This window comes from Propithecus coquereli, unplaced genomic scaffold (genome assembly GCF_000956105.1).
Source record: "Propithecus coquereli isolate 6110/MARCELLA unplaced genomic scaffold, Pcoq_1.0 Scaffold223, whole genome shotgun sequence".
NCBI classification, from domain to species: Eukaryota; Metazoa; Chordata; class Mammalia; order Primates; family Indriidae; genus Propithecus; species Propithecus coquereli.
The window spans coordinates 2,360,740-2,381,870 of NW_012147523.1; the positions used below are offsets into that span (position 1 = coordinate 2,360,740).

General features: G+C 40.1%; 1 protein-coding gene across 1 annotated transcript in view; it reads right to left on the minus strand.

The window, feature by feature from the left end:
• Positions 1–21,131, minus strand: part of TNRC6A (trinucleotide repeat containing 6A) — a 52,339-nt gene that overhangs the window by 23,693 nt on the left and 7,515 nt on the right. Inside the window, exons 2-12 of the mRNA XM_012644933.1 lie at positions 16,069–18,654; positions 14,184–14,360; positions 13,113–13,288; positions 11,920–11,952; positions 10,256–10,336; positions 9,856–9,907; positions 4,146–4,288; positions 3,315–3,452; positions 2,727–2,855; positions 2,176–2,253; positions 1,679–1,889 (exon numbers count right to left, since the gene is read on the minus strand). Coding sequence (XP_012500387.1) covers positions 1,679–1,889; positions 2,176–2,253; positions 2,727–2,855; positions 3,315–3,452; positions 4,146–4,288; positions 9,856–9,907; positions 10,256–10,336; positions 11,920–11,952; positions 13,113–13,288; positions 14,184–14,360; positions 16,069–18,654 — 3,804 coding nt within the window. The remainder of the gene's footprint in view (positions 1–1,678; positions 1,890–2,175; positions 2,254–2,726; positions 2,856–3,314; positions 3,453–4,145; positions 4,289–9,855; positions 9,908–10,255; positions 10,337–11,919; positions 11,953–13,112; positions 13,289–14,183; positions 14,361–16,068; positions 18,655–21,131) is intronic.

A 21,131-nucleotide genomic window follows, 5' to 3' on the forward strand; every position in this document is an offset into this window, starting at 1 on the left:
AATAAAATAAAATAAAAATGAAGACTTTCTAGTGGAAGCCAGAATCTTTGTTTAACAAATTCCTAGGTGGTTCTTTTATTCTAAAATTTCAAATTGAATGGTTTTAAATTCTTTGGTCTGATGAGAGTCCATGTGGTACTAAGGTCTGTCAAACTTAAAAGCTTTAATAATATGAATCGTCTAATATCATCCCCGGTTTTACAGAGTACTCAAATTTGCTACTCTTGCACTCATCAATCAGATCAAGAGTTGGCAATTTTTCTCTGTGAAGGTCCATGTAGTAAGTATCTTAGGTCACATGGTCCCTTTGTCTCTACGCAACTCTGCTGTTGTAGCACGAAAGCAGCCATTGATAATACACTAAAGAAAGAGTGTGGCCATGTCCCAATAAAACTTTATTTGCCAAATCATGCAGCGGGCCAAATTTAGCCAATAGGCTGTACTTCGTCAATGTCTGATTTGGACAACCATATTGGTGTAGGAAGGCTTTCTTAATCAAGGAAAAGTATGCCTTGCGGAAAAGCCAGACAGTACAGGAAATCTCATGCTTATATCCCCTGGCCCAATTGATATGTCAAGTGTGTGGTCAAACAGTAAGAGCCACCCTGCTTCACTGGTGAGACTGAAACCGGTCAATGTAGTTGGGTATTTTTTTTGCCACTATACTGTTGTCTCTTAGATCACCTAATCACCAGCAAATGGCTTCTACAGTATTCACCCACAGTGGCAACTGACAAGGTAGCTGTTTCCAGCAATGTATGGAGACTGCTAATAATCCCAAGGACTCAAAGTGCAAATTATGTCCTAGCTGAGAGTCCATGGCAACACCAGGGAGAGCCACACCAGTTCAGTCAGAGGGAAGCACCTGCAGGAGCGACAGCATGTCCCGACCTCTGCCCACACCCCAGAACATGCTAGTTAACCAACGGTCTTCAAACACAGTTTGGCTAGCAACCAACAAAGCTGGTTTCTAAGAAACCATTGTACAGGAAAAGAGAGAAAGAAAAAGCAAAATGAACGGGGTACAAACAATCAAGAGTCAAAATATAATCAAGGGCACAAAAAAAAGGGATATCTAAGAAGAAGGCATACAAGCCTGAAATTTCCACACACTGAATAAAAGCCTGCAGACATGGGAAAAAAAGGAAGGGGTGGGGGAAACTACTCCATGTGTAATAGGGGCAATCCCTTTTCTTACCCCCATTTCCTTATTTATACCGGTGATCATTTATAAATATTTAGACACTAATTAAAATTTGAAGTTCTAAAAACTAGTAAATGTGACTATGACATTCCTAGCTGCTTCCCTAAAAGAGCACTGCTCAAAAATTCTCTGGTGTGCTGTTTCCAATAACAGTAACATCAGCCTTCCCCACCCATTCATATTCTATTAATACAATTAAGATATTTGGGTCTTACAATGAAAAGTTTCCTTTAATCCACTTTAAACGAGTGTGGAATTTTTGAAAGAGTGTGATTATCTTAAATGGAGAGAGACCATTCCCAAAGCATGAAGACAGGCTAAACTTAGAAGAGGGGATGGCAGCTCTCTGAGAGGGACCAGCTAAAAGACCAAAGCAGCCTTTGCGAAGGAACAGAACTGTAAGGGTGAGAGAGAAGAACGCATGCTTGTGACACCCAAGCATGAGCTGGATGCTATGGCCAAGAGGAAACCCACCTATAGGGAAGTTACTGAAAGCATTTATTGGTGATGGCCCTTTTTGCAGCTCAGGTGTAGTGTGGGGCATGACGTTGTCGAGGAAAGATTTCATGGCTGGCTGATGGAGTGACTGCTGCTGAGATGGCGGAGTTTGCTGCTTCACCAACAGGTTTGGATCAAGTTGACGAGATTGTTGCATCATTTGCTGCTGCACACTAAGAGGTCGACCCTTAAAACAAAATGGGGAAAATTGTAAGGAAAAAAGTCTTTAGAGATACCTACATAGTCCTCTTCATTTTTGAGTTCACTTTCTTCTCAGCAGAAAGGTGAACAATCACAGTATAACAGTTAATATGACTCATGAGTAAACAGCTTAATAAACAACAAACTTCACTGTATTTTTAAAAAATTCTATTTTAAGAAAGACATTTCCAATCTCTTGTTAAAATGGAAATGACAGAAGTAGAGTTTATCAAAATAAAGGACAGCATAGCAAGTGGAAGGATCTGATCTACCTGCTGGTCTTGCTGCTGCCGGTTACCAGAAGGCACGCTTCTCTGACTCTGCGCCCTTTGCTGCTGCGCTAACAATCGCTGGAGGGAAGACGGAAAAGGGTTGTCACTACCACAGCGTTAAATACTAGTATGCCTCACAATGACTACAGCAGATGGACCTACAGAGGCATAACTTGATCTAGCCAATGCTGACATGTCCTGACTCATCTAGAATAATCTCTTCCTTGGACTCTCTGGCTTCCAGCCATTCTACTGAAATTCAGTCTTTAGTTCAATCTAAACTTTCACTTCAACAGAGAAACTTTTCCTGATCATTCTACCCCCTCACCCCCACCCCCGACTTGGCTGGGCCTCCTCACCTAGCATCCTGCACTTCTTCAAAACACTCCTCACAGATGTTCACAGTGTCTTCCCTGACAAATTGTAAGCTCCAAGAGGGCTATGACTAAAATTGTTTTGTTTACTGCGATACTTCCTGCACAGAGTCTAGTGTTTGGCACACAGGAGACACTCAATAAAGTTGTACTAAATAAGACTATTACTCTACTTACCTGTAACTGGGAGATCTGAGAAAGCTGGTTTAGTTGGGATAGCTGGTTCAGCATGGCTACCTGTTGAGGGCCGAAGAGCGGATTCAGGCCACCGTTGTTTGGTGCATACTTCAGCAATGAAACTGGAACCTTAGGATTAGAATGGTAAGTTAATAATGTTGATGAAGTAGCTCCAACTAGCTGTATGTACTGGGTATTTTAAAATGTCGACAGAACAATTAAGTTTACGGACTATTCATTGAGGAATTGTGGTCTTTGTCTTACTAATTTATCATTCGCTTATACTTTTTCTTGGGTTAAGTAAAAGATGACAGAGATTGTACTCTTCTCAAGATGTTTTATAGAAGAATCTGATAAATTTTAGATTTAAATTATCCTTGACTCATGTTCTTCATCCTTCCTACATCCTTTTGTAATAGCTAATTCAGAACTAGCTCTACCTCAAAGATGCTTCCACCCATTCTGCTAAAAACTCAAAGATGTGGCTAGCTGTGAATTAGCTATTACAAAATAGTCATCTCATTCAAATATAAAATTATTCAAGATTTTCCAGGTAAGCAGACGAGAATATAAGGAAAGCTTACTTACCTGAGGGGAGAGTAATGGAGGAGGCACTTGAGCACGGAGATTAGGCTGAGATGAACTAAGAGGTTGTGCTGGAGGCTGCTGCATGCCCCGGGGTTGTGCTGCTGTGTTTCCAACACCAAACATACTGGGATTGCCATTCTACAAAAACAAGCAACAGATAACAGTGGGATTCTTTAGGGACCAACATCTCATTACCACATTGTACTACTGATTTAAACACAGTAACTACAGGTAAGAGAGATCTTATTACTAATACAAATCATTCAACAGAGAGCCTAAAATACACACCTGGACTTACCTGTCTAACAGAATTCAAGTTTTGCATACCCAGCCCTGCTATGGAGCCAAGGGTCTGGTTAGGTAGTGCACTATTTGAAGGGGGAAGCTTCATGCTTTGACTGGACATAAACTGCATGTTTTGGGATTCATCTGCTACAATGCCATCCTGAGTGGACAGACAGAAAGATGTGCAACACCAGCCAAGCAAACAAGTGGAAGGGAGAAATCATTGCAGGAACAGAAGAGAAGTCACATGACATTCCAGCATCAACAGGAAACAAGTAGAAAACAGAAGAGATCAGATTAGTGTTAATTCTAGAGCACATAAAAAGAGCCAAACATATTTTATGGGATTAAGAAGAAAATATAAATGCAACTCCTATGCTAAATTGAGACATGAAAGGACAATGAGCTACAAATCCAGTAACAGGATTTAGTACTGGATTATAACATGTTAAATTATATAAAATGTTCTAAAATATTAATGTGAAAATTATACTATTAAGTGTATTGGTTTATTAGTCACAAAGACAAAGGTAAAAAAAATCTTACCTTATCAAAATAAGGATTGCGCTCCATGGAAGACTCTTTGGAAATCTGAGGCCGAGAACCAGGGCCTTTCCCGACCGTTCGATTGTAATCACCAATATTTAGGCTATGTTTATCTATCTCCATTCGTTTGTCTTGTAACATTCCTAATAAATGCAGGAGACTATGTTATCAAACAGGAAGACAACCTAATTGGTTTCAGATAAATTTACAACAGAAAGGAAAATACTTTCCAAACAAATAACTTCTGCCAAAATACGGATATATGAAAAACATACTTGCATTTCATAAATCTTGCATTCCCCACAAGTTGGGTTTAGCAGACAGTGTTATTTTATTGAACCAATTAGCTTGAAAAGACTAGTCAAAAGAAGGTGGCTAACATCTCATTTTCAAAAGACTTCTCAGGCAACATAACTTATGACATCTATATTCATCTCTAACATGCTTGATTTTATAATAAAGATAAGTTTCTATTAACAAGTAACAAAAACAACAACCAGCACCCACCAAAACCACTGTTTAATAAATGCCTAGTATATGTCAGGCACCATTCCAAGTGCTCTACGTGTACTAATTTAATGCTTGTCCTGTTATCATGCCTATTTAGCAGGTGGGGAAACTGGAGACCAGACAGGGCAACAACTTCCCTTCTCCAAGGTCTTGCTAAGTCTGTTACTCTCCTCATTCTGACTGCTCTGCAAAAAGAAACGACCTTCTCTCACGGAACCTTCTCTCCTGTGAAATCTTCTTTGCCGGATACAGCCAGCCCCAGCCCATAAGCTACCATCCTATTTCAACAAATCTTCAAAGTGGACCATGCTCTCTCCCTCCCCACCCTTACGATCTGCCCATTCTGGTTTCTCCTTTTTGTACACACTGAGCCCGCCTCCTTCTGCTTCTTCAATGTTGGCCTAGTATACTCACATCTCAGTCTTTTGACTATCTCTCTGTATACCTGCTTCCCCTAGACTATTCACTATCAAGGTATCAATAGTCATTCCCATTCAAGTGACTTCCAAATACAAATGTGTAGCTTTGACTTCACGGCTCAGCACAATCCCACATCTTTAACTGCCTAAATATCACTTCAATGCCTCATTGTCACTTCTAAAATAGGTTTTCACCTCCCTATTCCTCATTCTCTACATTTTCTCAATCCTCGAATCTCATCCATCATTTCTTTGCAATTGCTGTTTTTTGAGATGTCTGCCACCACCATAATACTTACCCTTACTACCCTCATTCTAGGGAAGTAGAAAAGGAAAAATTTTTAACAAAAGGAATAAATTCTTAAAATAAGTACATTTTAAAAATGCCATTAGTTTCCTAAAGTATTGTTCCAGCTATGGGTCAGGCATCTGAATAATCTACCTTTTAGCACTTGTTTAACAGCCCTCCCTTGAATGTCAATAATCCTTTGCAACAACCCCTTCCTCTGTTTTCTTCCCCCACCCCCGTTAATGGCATCATTATTCACTGATACACCCAAGCTACCCATATTGAACTCTTTCCCTCACTCTCTACATCTAATCCTATAACCAAATCCAATCAACTCTTCTTCTCCTAAGTCTCTCTCCTAGTTCCTTCGTAATAATCCACATTATTTTTGCCTATGCAAATTGTATCTTTTAAAAGAGTAATGTGTTACATCTTCTCCAAAAACCATTCCCCAACACTTCTATATCCCTCTAAAAACTAAGTGCCAAATGTGGCAATCTTCCCTTAGGCCACCAGCCCTCTAAAAGGGGCCTTTTTTTAACCAATTTTCCTCTAAGCTCCACTGTCAAATCCATACCATTCTCCTGTTTTCAAAACTCTACGCTCACTTGGCTTCTGAAAAATTACTCTATTCTACTTCAACTCGTCCTACTTCTCAGGATATTCCTTAAATTGTCATTATTCCCTAGGATTCTGTCTTTGGGCCATTACTCTATGACCCTCTCTGGTCAGTGTATCCTTATGGCTTCTACTGCCATCCATGTCTAATTAATTACACCTATCATTCCAGCCCTATCTATTCTGAGCTCCACATCCAGATTTTCTACTGCTTATTGGACACTGACACATGGTTTTCACAGCAACTTCAGGCTCAGTATCTTATCTATCAAACCTGCTATTCCTATTATATTTCTTATCTAAAATAATGACTAGTTATTGATTTATTATCTCTCAGCTCCCAATTCCCCCTTTTTGATTGTTCTATTTTTGCCAGCTGGCCCTGAGGCATTGTCAGTAGAGGATGCTGGAGAGACAATGAAGGAGGAAACGTGCTTCCGGTCGTGTGCTCACTTGGCGGGTTCCTGCAGCACTCACAGCTTCTCCAGTGCCTGTCTGGTCAGCCAGCAGCACTCGGTGCCCAGCTTCTCCCAGCATTCCCCCACACCTCCATGCAGTTTTGTTGCAGAGTATCTCTGGTGAGATACTTCTCCATGAACAGCTTTTCCTACTACCTTAGAGGGTAGATTTCCAGAAAGTTCCACCAGTATATCATAGCAACTTCTGTGCCATTCAGTGAGGTGTGGAGGAGGCAGAGATTTGTTCTCATGGGAATAGACATATATTCTGGACACGGACTTTTCTTGCCTGTAAGGCTTCTGCCATCCATGGTCTCACAGATTTGCCTTGTTCACCATCATGGCACTCCTCACAGCATTGTGCCTGATCAAGAAACTCATTTCACAACAGAGGAAGTGCAGTAATGGGCAAGTGCCATGGGATCAAATGGTCTTACTACATATGCCATCACCCAAAAGGAGCTAACCAAATTGACAGGTAGAAGGGCTTACTAAAGACTCAGTTACAAAGTGAGTTGGGAGACAATATCCTAAAACGATGGGCTTCTCTGTCTTACAGGATGCAGTATGTGTCTCCCCCATGACCAGAATACACAGGCCTGGGAATCAAAAGGGGAAAGTAAGAGTGGCTTCTCTCCTAATTATACCTAATAAGCCACTTACAGAGAATTCTTGCTTCCTGTTCCAACAACTCTGCTGGTTTAGAGAATTTAATCCTTGAGAGAGAAAATACTTCCAACAAAAGACATAACTATGGTTCCACTATATTGGAAGATGAAGACTGCCACCTGGACATTTTGTACTCCTTGTGACATGAACTAGCAGGCAAAAAAAGGCACTAGTCTACTGGCTGGGGTGACTGATTCTGATTACCAACGGGAAATTGGTTTCCTGGTACAAAATGAAGGCAGTGAAGACTGTGTGGAACCCAGGGTAGTCTCTGGGATGATTCTTAGTACTTCCATGCCCAGCGACAAAGGAAAATGAAAAACTACAGCAACCATAAAAGGCAGGACGACTGAGGGCTCAGACCCTTCAGGAATGAAGGTTTGGGTCACTCCACCCAGAGCAGCTGAGGTTGAACCTGAGAGTGGGGTAAGTTTCGAACAGGTAGTGAAAAAAGGAGGCCACAGATACCAATGATGGCTTGTGATCAATTACAGAAATACCAATGGTAGTAGCTTTGCATGTCTTCTATAGCTTGTTACACGTATGTGTTAATTTGTATAGGACAACCATTTTCTTCTTCTCTTCCCCATTTTTACTTTATTCACAAGTTGTTGGTTAACTTTGTAAATTAATCTTCAGGTAACAAATTGTGCCTGAATGTAAGGGATAATTAATACAGCCAGTGATGAATACAATAATTCTTGAGAATGTACATATCCTCATTTTGGAGAGAGGGTGAAAACTTCTTGGCTTGTAAGAATGAACACTGTATCTTGTTAAGTACAAATATAGAGTTGTTTTGCCATTGTACTGGACTTTAAATGTGTGTAGAAGAATGCATATGGAAGGTGGGCAGTCAAAGGTTGGGTGAACTGTGCTGTTTACTGACTTACTTCCTCTCAGCTCCAAATTCATCCTTTTTAACTGCTCCGTGAAAAAAAAAATGGATCTGGGCCATATACATATTTTTTTCTTTGCCAGCTGGCACTGAAGCTTTGTGGGTAGAGGGTGTAAGATAGACACTGTAAGAGGAAAGTTTGGTTTCCTGGCTCTGGTGTGCTCTATCCTGTAGCACAAGCAGCTTTCCCAGCACCAGGCTCCTATAATGCTGGCTCACCAGTGGCCAGCAGCTTCTACCAGCATCCTCTCTGGCAGCTTTGGTGCAGGGAGCCTCCAGTGAGACACCTCTCCTCTGAGCTGCTTTCACTGGTATCTTAGAGGGTAGGTTTCCTACCATTCCACTGTGGTGGCACCATAGTGAGGGCAGAGGGCTCTTCCTTGGGCATGCTATGTCAGTCCTAATTTGGTGACTTCTTCTATCTGCTATTCATATCTTCTTTAGAGTTCTTGTTACCTCTTATTAGCCAGTGCCTCACTACTTCAATTCCTTGTTAGAGTTAATAATTTTTTATATTAAACTTTCTCTGTTCAAATGTCACATGTTCTCATTCATTTGTGGGAGCTAAAATTTTAATAATTGATTCATGGAAATGTAGAGTAGAATGATAGTTAGCAGAGGCTGGGAAGGGTAGCAGGGGGTGGGGGATAAAGTGGGGATGGCTGGCTAACAGGTACAAAAATATAGTTATATACAATGAATAAGATCTAGTATTTGGTAGCACCTTACAATGACTATATTAACAATGACTTATTATGTTTTAAAATAACTATCAGAGTGGAACTGGAATGTTCCTAACACCAAGAAATGATAAATGCTTGAGGTGACAGACAGCTGAATTACAGTGATCTGGTCATTACACACTGTATGCCTGTATCAAAACATCACATGTACCCCATAAATACATACAACTATTATTACCCATAATTAAAAATTTCAAAAAAAATTTTTTAAACCAACCTTCCCTATTCAAATTACTGTATAGTTTCTCTCTCCTGACTGGACTCAGACTAATACAACAGCACCACAATCTACTAGACCGTCCAGGCAAGACAGCTGTCAAGTTATCCTTTATCACACTCTCCCTCACCCTCCATAACAAATTGGTTCAAAGTGGTTATCAACTTTTGCTGATTGTAATTCCTATGTCTCCACTGAATTAGATTCTCAACATCTACTGTCTTAGCCTGAAGCTTTGAAAATAATCACTGGCTCAATAAATCTCTAACTGGTTTTACTATCTTTAGCATCTTTTTATCTGTCTTCTGCTGCCAATGTTTTCTGTCTTAAGATATTTGCAATCTATACCCAAGATTATTTTTCTAAAATATAAATCCAAGCCATGTCATTCTCCTGTTTAAACTTCTTTAATCCCATACTTTAGGAATAAAGTTCAGATCCCTAAGCTCCTCATGACTTAGCACTTACCTAGTTTTTCCAGCACCCACCTAGTGAAGTTTCACCATCCCCCAACCCCCACCACCAATTCTGTATTTCTTGTCCCATTATATAGAACTACTTGTCATTCCTACAGTATAGTCTAAGATGTCTCTGTCCTTCTAGGTATTTATATATGCTGTTCCCTGGTCAAGAAGATGATACTCTCTAATGTGAATAACTCACTCTTGACAGGATTATATTTAAGGTAATCAGAATAGTATCACCACTGCCTTAGCTCTGCACAATGATTTGCATTTTAAAGGCACATCAACACATTTAATCACAGCATTTTAATGTATATTGGGCAGCAAAGATCTCCCCTTTCCTGGTCTAGGTCCAGTAGGTTCATGTCACAGATATGCCTGCCCATCGATGAATATAAACTCAAACTGATTTAACTTTCTCTTACCTCCAGAAAGGTCCATCTTATTGCTCTGTACATTTTCTTCTGGTGAGTCTCTCTAAAGAAAGAAAAAGCCAACATGTTAGCAGACCTTAATTTATCAATGAAATCAAATGAAAAATGAAGAATTTTACTGTATTTTACTATGTGAAATTCAAGTGGATCATAAAGCTCCATTTTTCATTGCCTAATATAATTTTAAAAATGTTTTAAAATAAGACATGTAATCAAAGTTTTTAGCTAAAATGATACAAATAAAGGTTTCAAGGCCACTTTTACTCTAACTTCAAGCATATTTGTAAGGACTCAAAGATTAATTCTTAAGAAAACAAAAAAAATGAAATCAGGATAAATTTTAATAGAATACCATTAAAAGGGGAGGCAGCTGCTAAGGAAACATACTTACCGAGAAACTGATATTTGAAAACTGCTTAACAAATGGATTTATCCATGCTTCTTCTTGTTTGTTTCCACCTTTCATCATTCCCTTTGTAAAATAAAAAAGTAGAAAAGATGCCATGGCCATATCTATTTATCTGGGTATAGTGATGGATTAATAAAACTTTAAGACAATTCCCACCTTTCATTTTTAGCCAATAATTTTTCCTCCAACCAACTCTAATTAGAATTGTTAACAATTAAAAATCAACTTATTTGATTTTCAACTTCCTTTGCTCCAGTCCTCTGGTATAGCTGTAATGTATAGAGAAATCTCTAAAGGCAAGCAGTCAGAAGGAAAAGACAGAAGCAAAAGGCCTCAATGACCCACAAATAGGAAAAAGGGCCTCTGAATAATGGAGAACTGTCTATCAGGCAGTTTCCAACTTACACATGGACTGCGTTTTATAAAATTAATTATAATTTAGATTTTTGGAATTCTTACTCCAAACCAAAGTAAAAAATAGCAATTAGGTTCTTGGGCTGGTATGAAGAAGCCAATTTAACCCACAATTTAATTATGCTAGGTACACTGTACTTAAAAAAAAAAAAAAAACCACCACCATGTGTTTTCACATGAAGAAGTATTTTAAAATTTTTATTTGTGTTGCCAAGAACATAACACCCCAGCAGTAGCTGAAGCTGGGATTCCTCCCACGTAGTGTTGGCTTTCTGTGGCTGGCTGGGGTATGGGTGGTATGGAGACGACACTGAGTTGAGAGAACGAGGGGTCCGTGACCAGCAGTCTGGTAGACAGGGAGGCTGGAAGCCATGGAGATCCAGGTCTCTCATTTATGTGTAGGTCACAGGACCATCCTCAGTCTGTGGCCATAACTGCCCTTTCCCTTTGCTACTACCTGTTCCTTCTGACTGTGGAACAGAACACAGCTTCGTAATTCCCCTCTAAATGCAGGTTTCTGAAGCAAGCACCTAACCCTCTCTGAAGTTTCTGAAGTTGTCTGTGATTCCTTTTCCTCTTTTACCCCTCCATCCCCATATCTAACTAGTTGCCAAGTTTTTCTCTCAAATTAGTCCTTTCCACTATACACCCATTCTTGTTTCCCAATTCAAGCCCTCCTTTCTAACTTGAATTAATGCAGAAGCTTCCTGCATTTGGGAGAGATCCCAAACTCTTATCTCTCCTCTGTTCCAATTTATATTTTATACTCTCATTGGTTGGTTTTCTTTAAAAAATTAATAATTTGAAAAATCCACTGATGTTGTCTTTTACTCAATTTCATTGGCTCCATATTTTATACAGAAGAAACTTCAAATTCTTTGGCATGATATTGAAAACACTTTAAAAAATCTGTCCTTAATCTAATTACAGAGCCAGATCTCTTATCACTTCTTTCTAGAAATTCTACATTTTAGTTATGCTGGACTATTATTTTCCTTAACACATCCCACCCCAAGCATCTTCCAAATTTAAGCTGATACTCTTTGAAGTTCTTCTAATGCCCCATATGACTATGAGCTCCTTGAAGGTGTAACTCATATCTTAGTGCACTTGAATCCCCAGCACCAAGCACAGTACCTGGCACACCGCAGAGGCTAAATAAATGTTTGCAGTTGCTTTCTAAAGATTTTTACTAGTAGAAACAAAGGAGAAAGAGTAAAAAGGCTACACACCCTTTCCCTTCTCCTTTTTTTGCCACTCAGACCCTGTAAGGAAAGACAAAGTCACAAAACAGCATGGTCCAGTGGGAAGAACATAGGGTTTGGAATTGGAAGATCTAAACTCAAGTCCTTGCTCTGTCACTTACTAGTTATGTAACTTTGGGCAAGTCACCACCTTTTCCAGTCTCAAATTCCTCATCAGTATCCTATCTTAGAAGGTTATGCGGATCAATGATTTATGCAAAACATGTAAAAGCACTTCATAAGCTATATGGCGAGGCAATAGGCAAATTCAGCCAAATGAAAATGGCAGGTCCTAGACTTAGAATCCCAGGATTAAAAGGGAGGGAACTTGGCAGTCAGGTAGTCCAGCTACCCACTGAATATTTGACTTCTAAGGTCCCTCAAAAGGCAATTATTCTCAGGTAGGGTGGAGAAGACATTTTAGAATCACTTGGGGGACTGGGCACATATTTTGAAAACAGTCTCCAGGAGAACATGACACCGGCCCCCAATACCACCTCTTAAGAGCCAGTGTTCTAAATCAGTGGTTCCCAAACCTGGCTATGCATCAGAGACATTTGGGGAGCTTGTTTAGGACAAAAACCTTGGTTCAATTTCCAAAATTTCAGTAGACCTAGGGTATAGGAAGCTATACTTTTAACAAATGCCATGTGAATTCTGATGTACAACCAGGTTTGGGAATATGATTTGTCAATGTATAAAGGCAAAATCAAGCTCAGTCCATTCCTAGGGATTTTTGTCACAGGACCTTTTGGGAAGGGACAATGATGATAGGTGAATAAGGAGGAGGATGACTTTGGGTAAAAGGGAGACTGGGGACTCCAGGTTAGGAGGTGGAATGGGAGATGAACTGGCAGTGGGATGGAAAGTGTCAACATGGAGATTTGCCCTTCTCTTCATCCTCACCACTGCAGGCACCACCCTGGGGTAAGGGGTTGTCCCAGGCAGCACTGGTGGAGGGGGAGGAGGAGAGAAATCCCAAGCTGTAGCAGTGGGGAGAAAGGAAGTTCCTGTGGTCTTATGTTTTTCTAGGTGGCTGCCCATACAAGTGGCTATACCTAAGTTGGGGACTGCCTGGGCTGTACTGATTGCCATAAATGGGCAGACAGAAGATTAATTTTCTGTGGGTAAACTACCTTTGGAATTTAAAGTTTCAAGAGCTTTGCCCTTGAAATGTTTACCTTCGATGACATTTTCTTTGTATATGGTGGCCAATTTAAAGATGAGTTAAGCTCTTGAGATGAATTACTATTCCACATTCCAATCTCTACATCCTCTTCCTCTTCCCAGCCAGTGGGGCGATTTCCAGGCAATGGCATATCATCACCACACCAGCCATCTTGCATAGATTTTGGCCCTGATTGTGGATTTGTGACACAAAGAGAAACATACTTTAAAATAAAACAATTCTTTCGGGAGGACAAGTACACATTAAAAAGCAAGGAGAGGGGACCTAAAAACAAAAAATAAAAAACAAAGCATACTTTTATTTCTCTTCCCAAGTTTGTATAGTAGGAATGTACATTTTATACTGAGTTAAAAGTGCCTTTAAAAAAGTCAATAAAACTTCTCCATGCCTTTACAAATCAGGGTTCCTAAACACGGACAATGGTGGCATTCTTGTTCATACCCACTTAACAACCTGCATAATGATGCACCGGACAAAGAAGATGGATGAAATTTGAAAGGATCAATTTTGATATATATATTTCAAGCAGAGTGGCCAAAGAGCATTGAAAGTCACAAGCAGAAAGCATCACATCTCCACACATGGCCTTTGGGATTCCTATAGGTTATCTTGTACACAATCTATGGGATAATGACAATGTTAACCTGAATCTCTGGGTCCTTTCTGAACTATGCTAATTTTCTGTGTAATTTTCAGGGAATCATCTGAGAGTCTGGATATATGTCTCTGTGGCTACACTATTCAGTCTCTCAGGTTGGATGGCATGAATGTTGTAGGACTATTTCCAGAAAATCTAATTTGGAAAAATATAATTTAGATTTAGTGAAATACATGTAAATTAACAGCTGCAGTTCTAAGAAATATGAGAAAAGAGGAAAATTCAGAAAGATAAAAGAGAAAACCATTTACAAATTCAAAGAGCCAAATACTAAATATCATCTAGTATATCATATTATATGGCTACATTATCAATAACATAGAAACCTTATCTGATTATTTAATTACAGTCAATGAGTGATGACCACTGCTACAAAATAGCTACCAGGGATTCTCAATAACTTACCAGATTTGCTTAATGCTTGTGGACCAACAGAGCTGGAGCCCCACGTGGATGTGTTGGATGCCGCAGCAATGGGTTCCCCCCAGCTGGGACCACTGTCTATGGGTTTACCCCATGCTGAAGTACCATTATCCACAGTTGTGGCTGGAGTAGAAGGCTCCCCCCAGGGCTCACCCCAGCCTTTAGAAAGTGTGGGAAAAGAAGTCATCAGCATAGATGGTAAGGAGGTACAGTAGAATAAGGGATAATAAAGAATACTTAGGGAACCAAGGATGAAGAACTTCATGTTTATGTACTGAATAATGATACTGTGATAGGCAAAAAGATGGCATCTGCTTCATGTAAAAAAGATAAACCATTTCCCATTGATATAACTTAACTATATGGGAAGAATATTTTTTTTTTTTTTTTGAGACAGTCTCATTCTTTTGCCCGGGCTAGAGTGAGTGCCGTGGCGTCGGCCTAGCTCACAGCAACCTCAAACTCCTGAGCTCAAGTGATCCTCCTGCCTCAGCCTCCCGAGTAGCTGGGACTATAGGCATGCACCACCATGCCCGGCTAATTTTTTCTATATATTTTTAGTTGTCTGATTAATTTCTTTCTATTTTTAGTAGAGACGGGGTCTCGCTCTTGCTCAGGCTGGTTTCGAACTCCTGAGCTCAAACAATCCGCCCGCCTTGGCCTCCCAGAGAGCTAGGATTACAGGCGTGAGCCACCGCGCCCGGCCGGGAAGAATATTTTTTTAACCTCTCCTTTCATAATTGCCCTCTGTGCCTAGAGCTGATTCTTGAATAATTATGGCAAACCATCCTCCCTTGAGGATTTGAATTTAATTCCTGAAAAAGTCAAGTCATTCTGAACTAAACCTAGTGAACTGAAGCAGGTGACGAAGCTGAAGAATAGTGTGTGAATAACATTTTTACCAAAAGTGTAACCTTTCCACATCACTGTACTGAATAAACAATTAACTGCAAGGCTAACGATGGGTAAGCAGCCTACTTTTATACATGCTGGATAACACTTATTTAAAAATCTGAAGTGTTAGGTTGAGGCTGTCCAAAGCAAAGAAAATCAAAGCCATAAACATATTTTGTTTAAAAGAACTAAAGCAAACAACAGGCTTCCACTTAGATACATACCGGTCTCTTCTCAGAATCAAACCTAAATTAATACAATAAACTCTACTCTGACTAAAAAAAAATGAAGTGATGAAAAGTTAGTTCTTGAAAGCACTCCTATCTCTATGTCCAATGAGACTATTATTCAATAACACTTTTATTAACAAAGACAACGCATGCCCATCATGCTTAACAGAAATGTTGGTACCAGTAAAGTTTGTAGAGATAGGAATTCATTCGTTGTAAGAGAGGAAAGTGAGAATATACTAGAAAAGTACTGTCCAATGTTTTCAATACACACATACACACTGTATCTAAGTAAATTTGAATTTCTTGTCTGCTTAAAAAAAATCTCTTCTAAAGCGAAATAACGTTTAGAGTATACTGTACTTACTTGTTTTATTTCTGGGGATATTTTAGTCAAATAATAAAACCAAAAAGTTAAAGCCTAACTTGCAAAAACTCAGAGAAGTATACAGCATGCTCAGTTGTCCCCACTTTTCCAATTCTGCCATCTATTGCATTCCCAATACAGAATGGAGAATGTAGGATTCACAATACTGCCAAAGGCAGAGCTCTGTTCTCTGATAGTAAAAATTGCCCCTATAATTTTCCTCAGCTTCTTCTGGATTAGAGTAAAAAGGGCCTTTGTGTGCATACCCAAATACTTTGTTAAACAAATTTTATAATAACTTTAAGTTGCAACAAGCTTGCTTTCAAAATATTAAGCATTTTGTAAAACCACTGGACTCCATAAAATAAGAACTTACCAGATCCACTGCTTGCCTCTTTGTTTGAGATGGCACTTGCAGATGGTAGCAGCTGATGTACCTGTGCTTGCTGGTCTGAACGGCTGCTGCCATTTGGGACATTTTTGTTCCACATGTTCACATTTTTGTAGTTGTATTTGCTTGGATCTCCCCAAGCTGAAGTTCCATCATCAATCTCCATTTTGCGACGTATAGATTCTGGGGATGGTTCCTCCCAGCCTGTGGGTTCTTCTTCTTTTGTTGGGGCTGGTATAGGTCCCCCCAGCCAGCCTGTACCAGGAGGTTTGCCGGTAGCTGGTGGGATTCCCCAAGATCCAACAATGTCCTGTTGCTTGTTCCAGTCTGGAGAACTGACTGGCTTTGACGAATCTCCCCAACCTAGAGACTGATTAGACTTTGGAGGGTCTCCCCATCCCTGGGAAGGATTAGGTTTAGAAGATTCATCCCATCCTGATGAATTATTTGGATTTATGTTATTTCCCCAAGTAAAAGAACTAGTCTTACCAAGTTCATTCCAACCAGAAACAGACCTGTCACTATCACTACCTCCTGAGCTGGATTTCTTATTAGCCTCACCCCAATGGTTACTCCTTGAAGTTTCTCCCCAGTTATCACCGGCAGAAACAGACCAACCTTGGCTTGCCTTTTGTCCATCACCCCATCCCTGTTTGTTCTTTTGCGAATCATTCCATGCAGACTTCTCTTCTTTGCAATTGCCCCACTGATTGCTCTTGATCATTCCTGTAGCAGCAGAATCATCTTCCCACCCCCCCTGGCAGTTTGAGCCTTTGGAATCTCCCCACCTCAGAGTAGGTTTGGGATCGCCCCACCCCGATACAGATGAGGTATCATTACTATTAGGGCTAGTCTTATCTATACATGCCCCTGAGTTAAAAGTCTGTGTTGCAGAGCTTCCCCAGGCCTCTGTTCCATTGTCAGTCTTTCGTTCCCCTCTAGGTGATGTTTCAGTATCCCAGGCAGTATTCTGCTTAATAGGAGTCTGTCCCCAACCAGAGTTGGATAGGACACGTGGATCTAAGTCAGTTCTGTTTACAATGCTTTGGAGTAATGTGTGCTGATCAATTTTTCTTCTATCTCTACTCTGACTTTCCCCAGCTACTTTTTCCTCAAGGCGTCCAGTGCTTTCTGTACTACCATCGCTCTCCACTGTACCTCCTGTTTTGGCCCACACACTGTTTTGCTCATTTGTCTGAGATGCGGCAGAACCCTGATCCTCTTCCTCAGTAGATTTCCATCCATTTGTAAACTTCTTACCGTTGCCATTTGCACTGTCATTGGAATGCTGATTGCTAGGCAGTTTGTTCCACTCAACGCTGGGTATATTAGTGCCAGTGTTTTGTGCAGGGGTTCCCCATCCTCTTCGACTTCCTCCAGAATTCGCACCATTTCCACTTCCCCATGACGTACTCTGGGAATTTGCTGCCCCAGACTCCCATACACCTCCTCCTTTATTTGTGTTAACTTGAAAGTTAGTGCCCATAGGCCCATTTACACCAGGCTGCATTAGAGTTGCATTCACAGTGTCACCATTAGCTTGGCCGTTAGGGCCTGAACATTTGTCTCCAGAGTAGTTAGAACCATAGGCACCCCATGTAGTACCGTAAGAGCCTCCACTTTTTGACTCTCCATTGCTAAGATGAGAAAGGGAAGTGCCATTCATAACTGATGGAGCCTGTATCTGAGGATGATTCATTGTGCTCACACGCCAGGCCCCTGTATTACTACTAGGCAGTTCATTATTCTGTACGGAACCGGAGTTTGGTAAACTAGAGGTCATAAAGTTAGTAGTGTTATTTGGTCCAGTCATTTCAGTGGTAATATTTTGAGGTTGACCACTGAATGAAACCTTCTGTGTACCACTTACTTCAGATTCACAAGTTTCCTGAAGGCTTCCCCAGGTACCATGGGTAGAAGAACCACTCACTTTAGAGTTAATACTCTGATTGTTAGGCATCTGGCCTATGGTACTGCACTGAATATTGATGCCAGAACTACCACTCCCTACGGGCCCTTTTAGGGCAAGTCCATTGTTCTCTAATACTGGCCAGGCACCATGGTTGCTAGCTGAATTCAAAGTGCTTGGATTTAACCCTCCATTTGATGAAGAACTTACAGTGCCCCAAGCATTCATTCTATTGTTGCTACTTTCGGGTTTGCTTTCAGGAGCATCCACAGAGACCTGACATGTGCTTATTATGGCTCCATGGGAAAAACCCCATGGTCCAGTACTATTTCCATGGCCCACATTATTGCTGCTGCTACCAACTACAAACTTGTTTTGGGAACCGAGTCCAGTGCTATTCCGAAGGCCATCTTTTTCACCACCTGTGCTCCCTGAAGCCATGATAGTGATGTTTCTCTCTGATTCAGAACTGGAAGCAGAATCAGCATCCATACATTCTGAAGCCAACTCTGGATCACTGCCAGGGGCTGAGGGCCATGCTTCTTTTTCAGACAAGTCACTTACAACAGCATTCTTACAGTTTGTGCTAGAATCACTCGTAGAAGACACAGGTCCCCGCTGGGAATTTTCATAATGGGATCCTGAAATATTCTGGTTTATATCTAGAATAAAGGAGAAGTACAACTATTTATGAAGTGTTAGTCAATTTTAAAACAACACTAAATAACCTAAGAAAATGCATATACGTGGCTCCTTAACTTTAACAAGACATGATACTTGACATACAAGACATGATACTTGACAATACGGTTACAGGGGCATTGGTTATCTTCCAGCCACTAACTTTCCATAACCAGTAATTCCACAAAGCCAGGGAATTTTGCTGCTTTGTTCACTGATATTATCGTAAGATCCTACAGAAGTGCCTAGAACATAACAGCCCCTCAATAAATATTTCCTGAATGAACAACATGTCAGTAAGTGAAAGAATTTTGGAGTCAAGAAAGACTGGTAGGTAGTGATATATTAGGATAATGGAGCAACCCAGGCTCAGAAACTTGACATGGGAAAGAAAGAGCTGAGATGCAGATGGGTAAGGGTAAGTGAATAGGGATATTTTAGGAATCTTTTCCCAACCTCCATTTCCTAGTATAGCTTTTCGATACAACTGTTTTGGGTATTATAAAATGTTTTAAGAATTCCAAGGTCTTTTCTATTATATTTCCATTTCATTAGGGTCCATATTCCACCTGAAATACTATATCCAGGTGAGAATATTTTTAGTTCAACTCCCTCTCATAAAATTTTCTTTATTTATCTTTATAGCCATGTTTATGAGAGACAACAGAAAAATAATGGTTAATTGATATGCTGGAGATCACGGAACTATTATGATAAAAAAATCAACTGCTGACACTGGAGACCATTACTGACCAATCAGATAATCCTGTAGTCTTAGACTTACTGTTACATACTATTATCTAGTTATTTTACCATAGGTAGAGAAGTTCTAGTGCTCTGATAGTTCCCCAGATTATTTACTGTTATTTGGTTTAAGGATCTGGTGGGTACAATTTCCTCAGAGATATTAACCTGCATAAGATATTTACATATAGATTGTTTTGAGGGAGTTGCTTATATTGTAGTTCTCTATTTGAGCAGGAATCAGAATCACGTGTTGTGTTTCTAAACACACACTCAAGTCATGTCCCAGACCTAATGAGCCAACCTCCAGGAGTTGTAGGCCTAGGAAATAAATGAAAGTCACTTGTAGGATGATTTGCTAATATGGAAAATCATATTCAATTTGTATCATTTTTTCTGAAGCACAATCATGACAGAGCAAAAGATGATGAGCTGGAAAGAGTGGCAGGAAAAGTGACTGGAGAGAGCAGAAATGTATATATAATTCATTAAATAATACATTTTAAAGTTCCACAGGTGACTCTAATTTCCACTCTGTTTAAAAATCATTTCTTTACGCTGACAAAATGCATCATGTTTCAGTACCCATGAGGAGGATTTGTCATAAAATAAAGGGTAACAAAAAGTCAGTCTCACTGGGTAAAAACAAATCAACATACCAACGCCAGCACCAGCACCATCAGGGACACCAAAAAATGTTTGGCTTTCAGTGCTGGGGATCACGACCTTGGTACACACTTTGATCACTGAATCCTTTGAACAATCCTAGACCACGGGGATTCCCTTCACTTGCAGATAAGGAAATCAAGGTTAAGAGGTTAACTTATGGAAAATCAAGTGAGAAAGGCAGGATTCATCAGAATCCTTCATAAAGCAAGGTGGCCAAGAACATGGCTGGGACTCTAGAGACACCTAGATTCCAGTATGGACTCTATACGATCAAATCTGTAAAACGAGAATAGAAACCGTACTTGTTAACTGTGCTATCATATATAAAGCATTCAGCTCAGTGCTGGCTGCAAATAAGTGCTCCATAAGGGGCAGTTTGATGTAGTGATTAAAAGCACAGACTCTGGAGCCAGACTGCTTACGTTTAAGAGATGGTCCACCATTTATTAGCTGTGTGACCACAGGTAAGATCCTCGATCTCTCTGTGCCTTAGTTTCCACATATGTGAAGTAGGAACAACAGTACTAATCTCACACAATTGTGAAGATTAAGTGACTAATAAATAAAAGTGCTCAAACCATATCTGATCCAGATTAGGTGCTTAATAAATGAAGGCCATTATTATCATTAATTAATGCATGCTAATGATTATCACCATTCTTCAGTCCTCTCTCCAAACCACGTTTTTCATTCCACCATGTCTTCCTCATGAAGAAGAAAATGAGAAATCATAACAACTTGCCTACTTAAAATCTCCACTTAGATATTTCAAACAGAAGGTTAACTACTGGGTTTACACTCCAACAGACGCTTCCTCCCGAAGGGGAGTAAGGAGAACTGCTTCTGTACTCGTCTTCCTCATCTTGGTAAGTATCCTAAAACCTAGAATTTACCCATTATTCTTCCCTGTGCACATTGAATCCAAAACATCACCAAGTCCCAAATCCATACCTTTCTTCCTCAAATCTAACACAGTCCAGCCATCATCGTCCTCTCCTGGACTTTTACAAAAAGTATTTATGCTGCCATTACTTGCCTATATGTG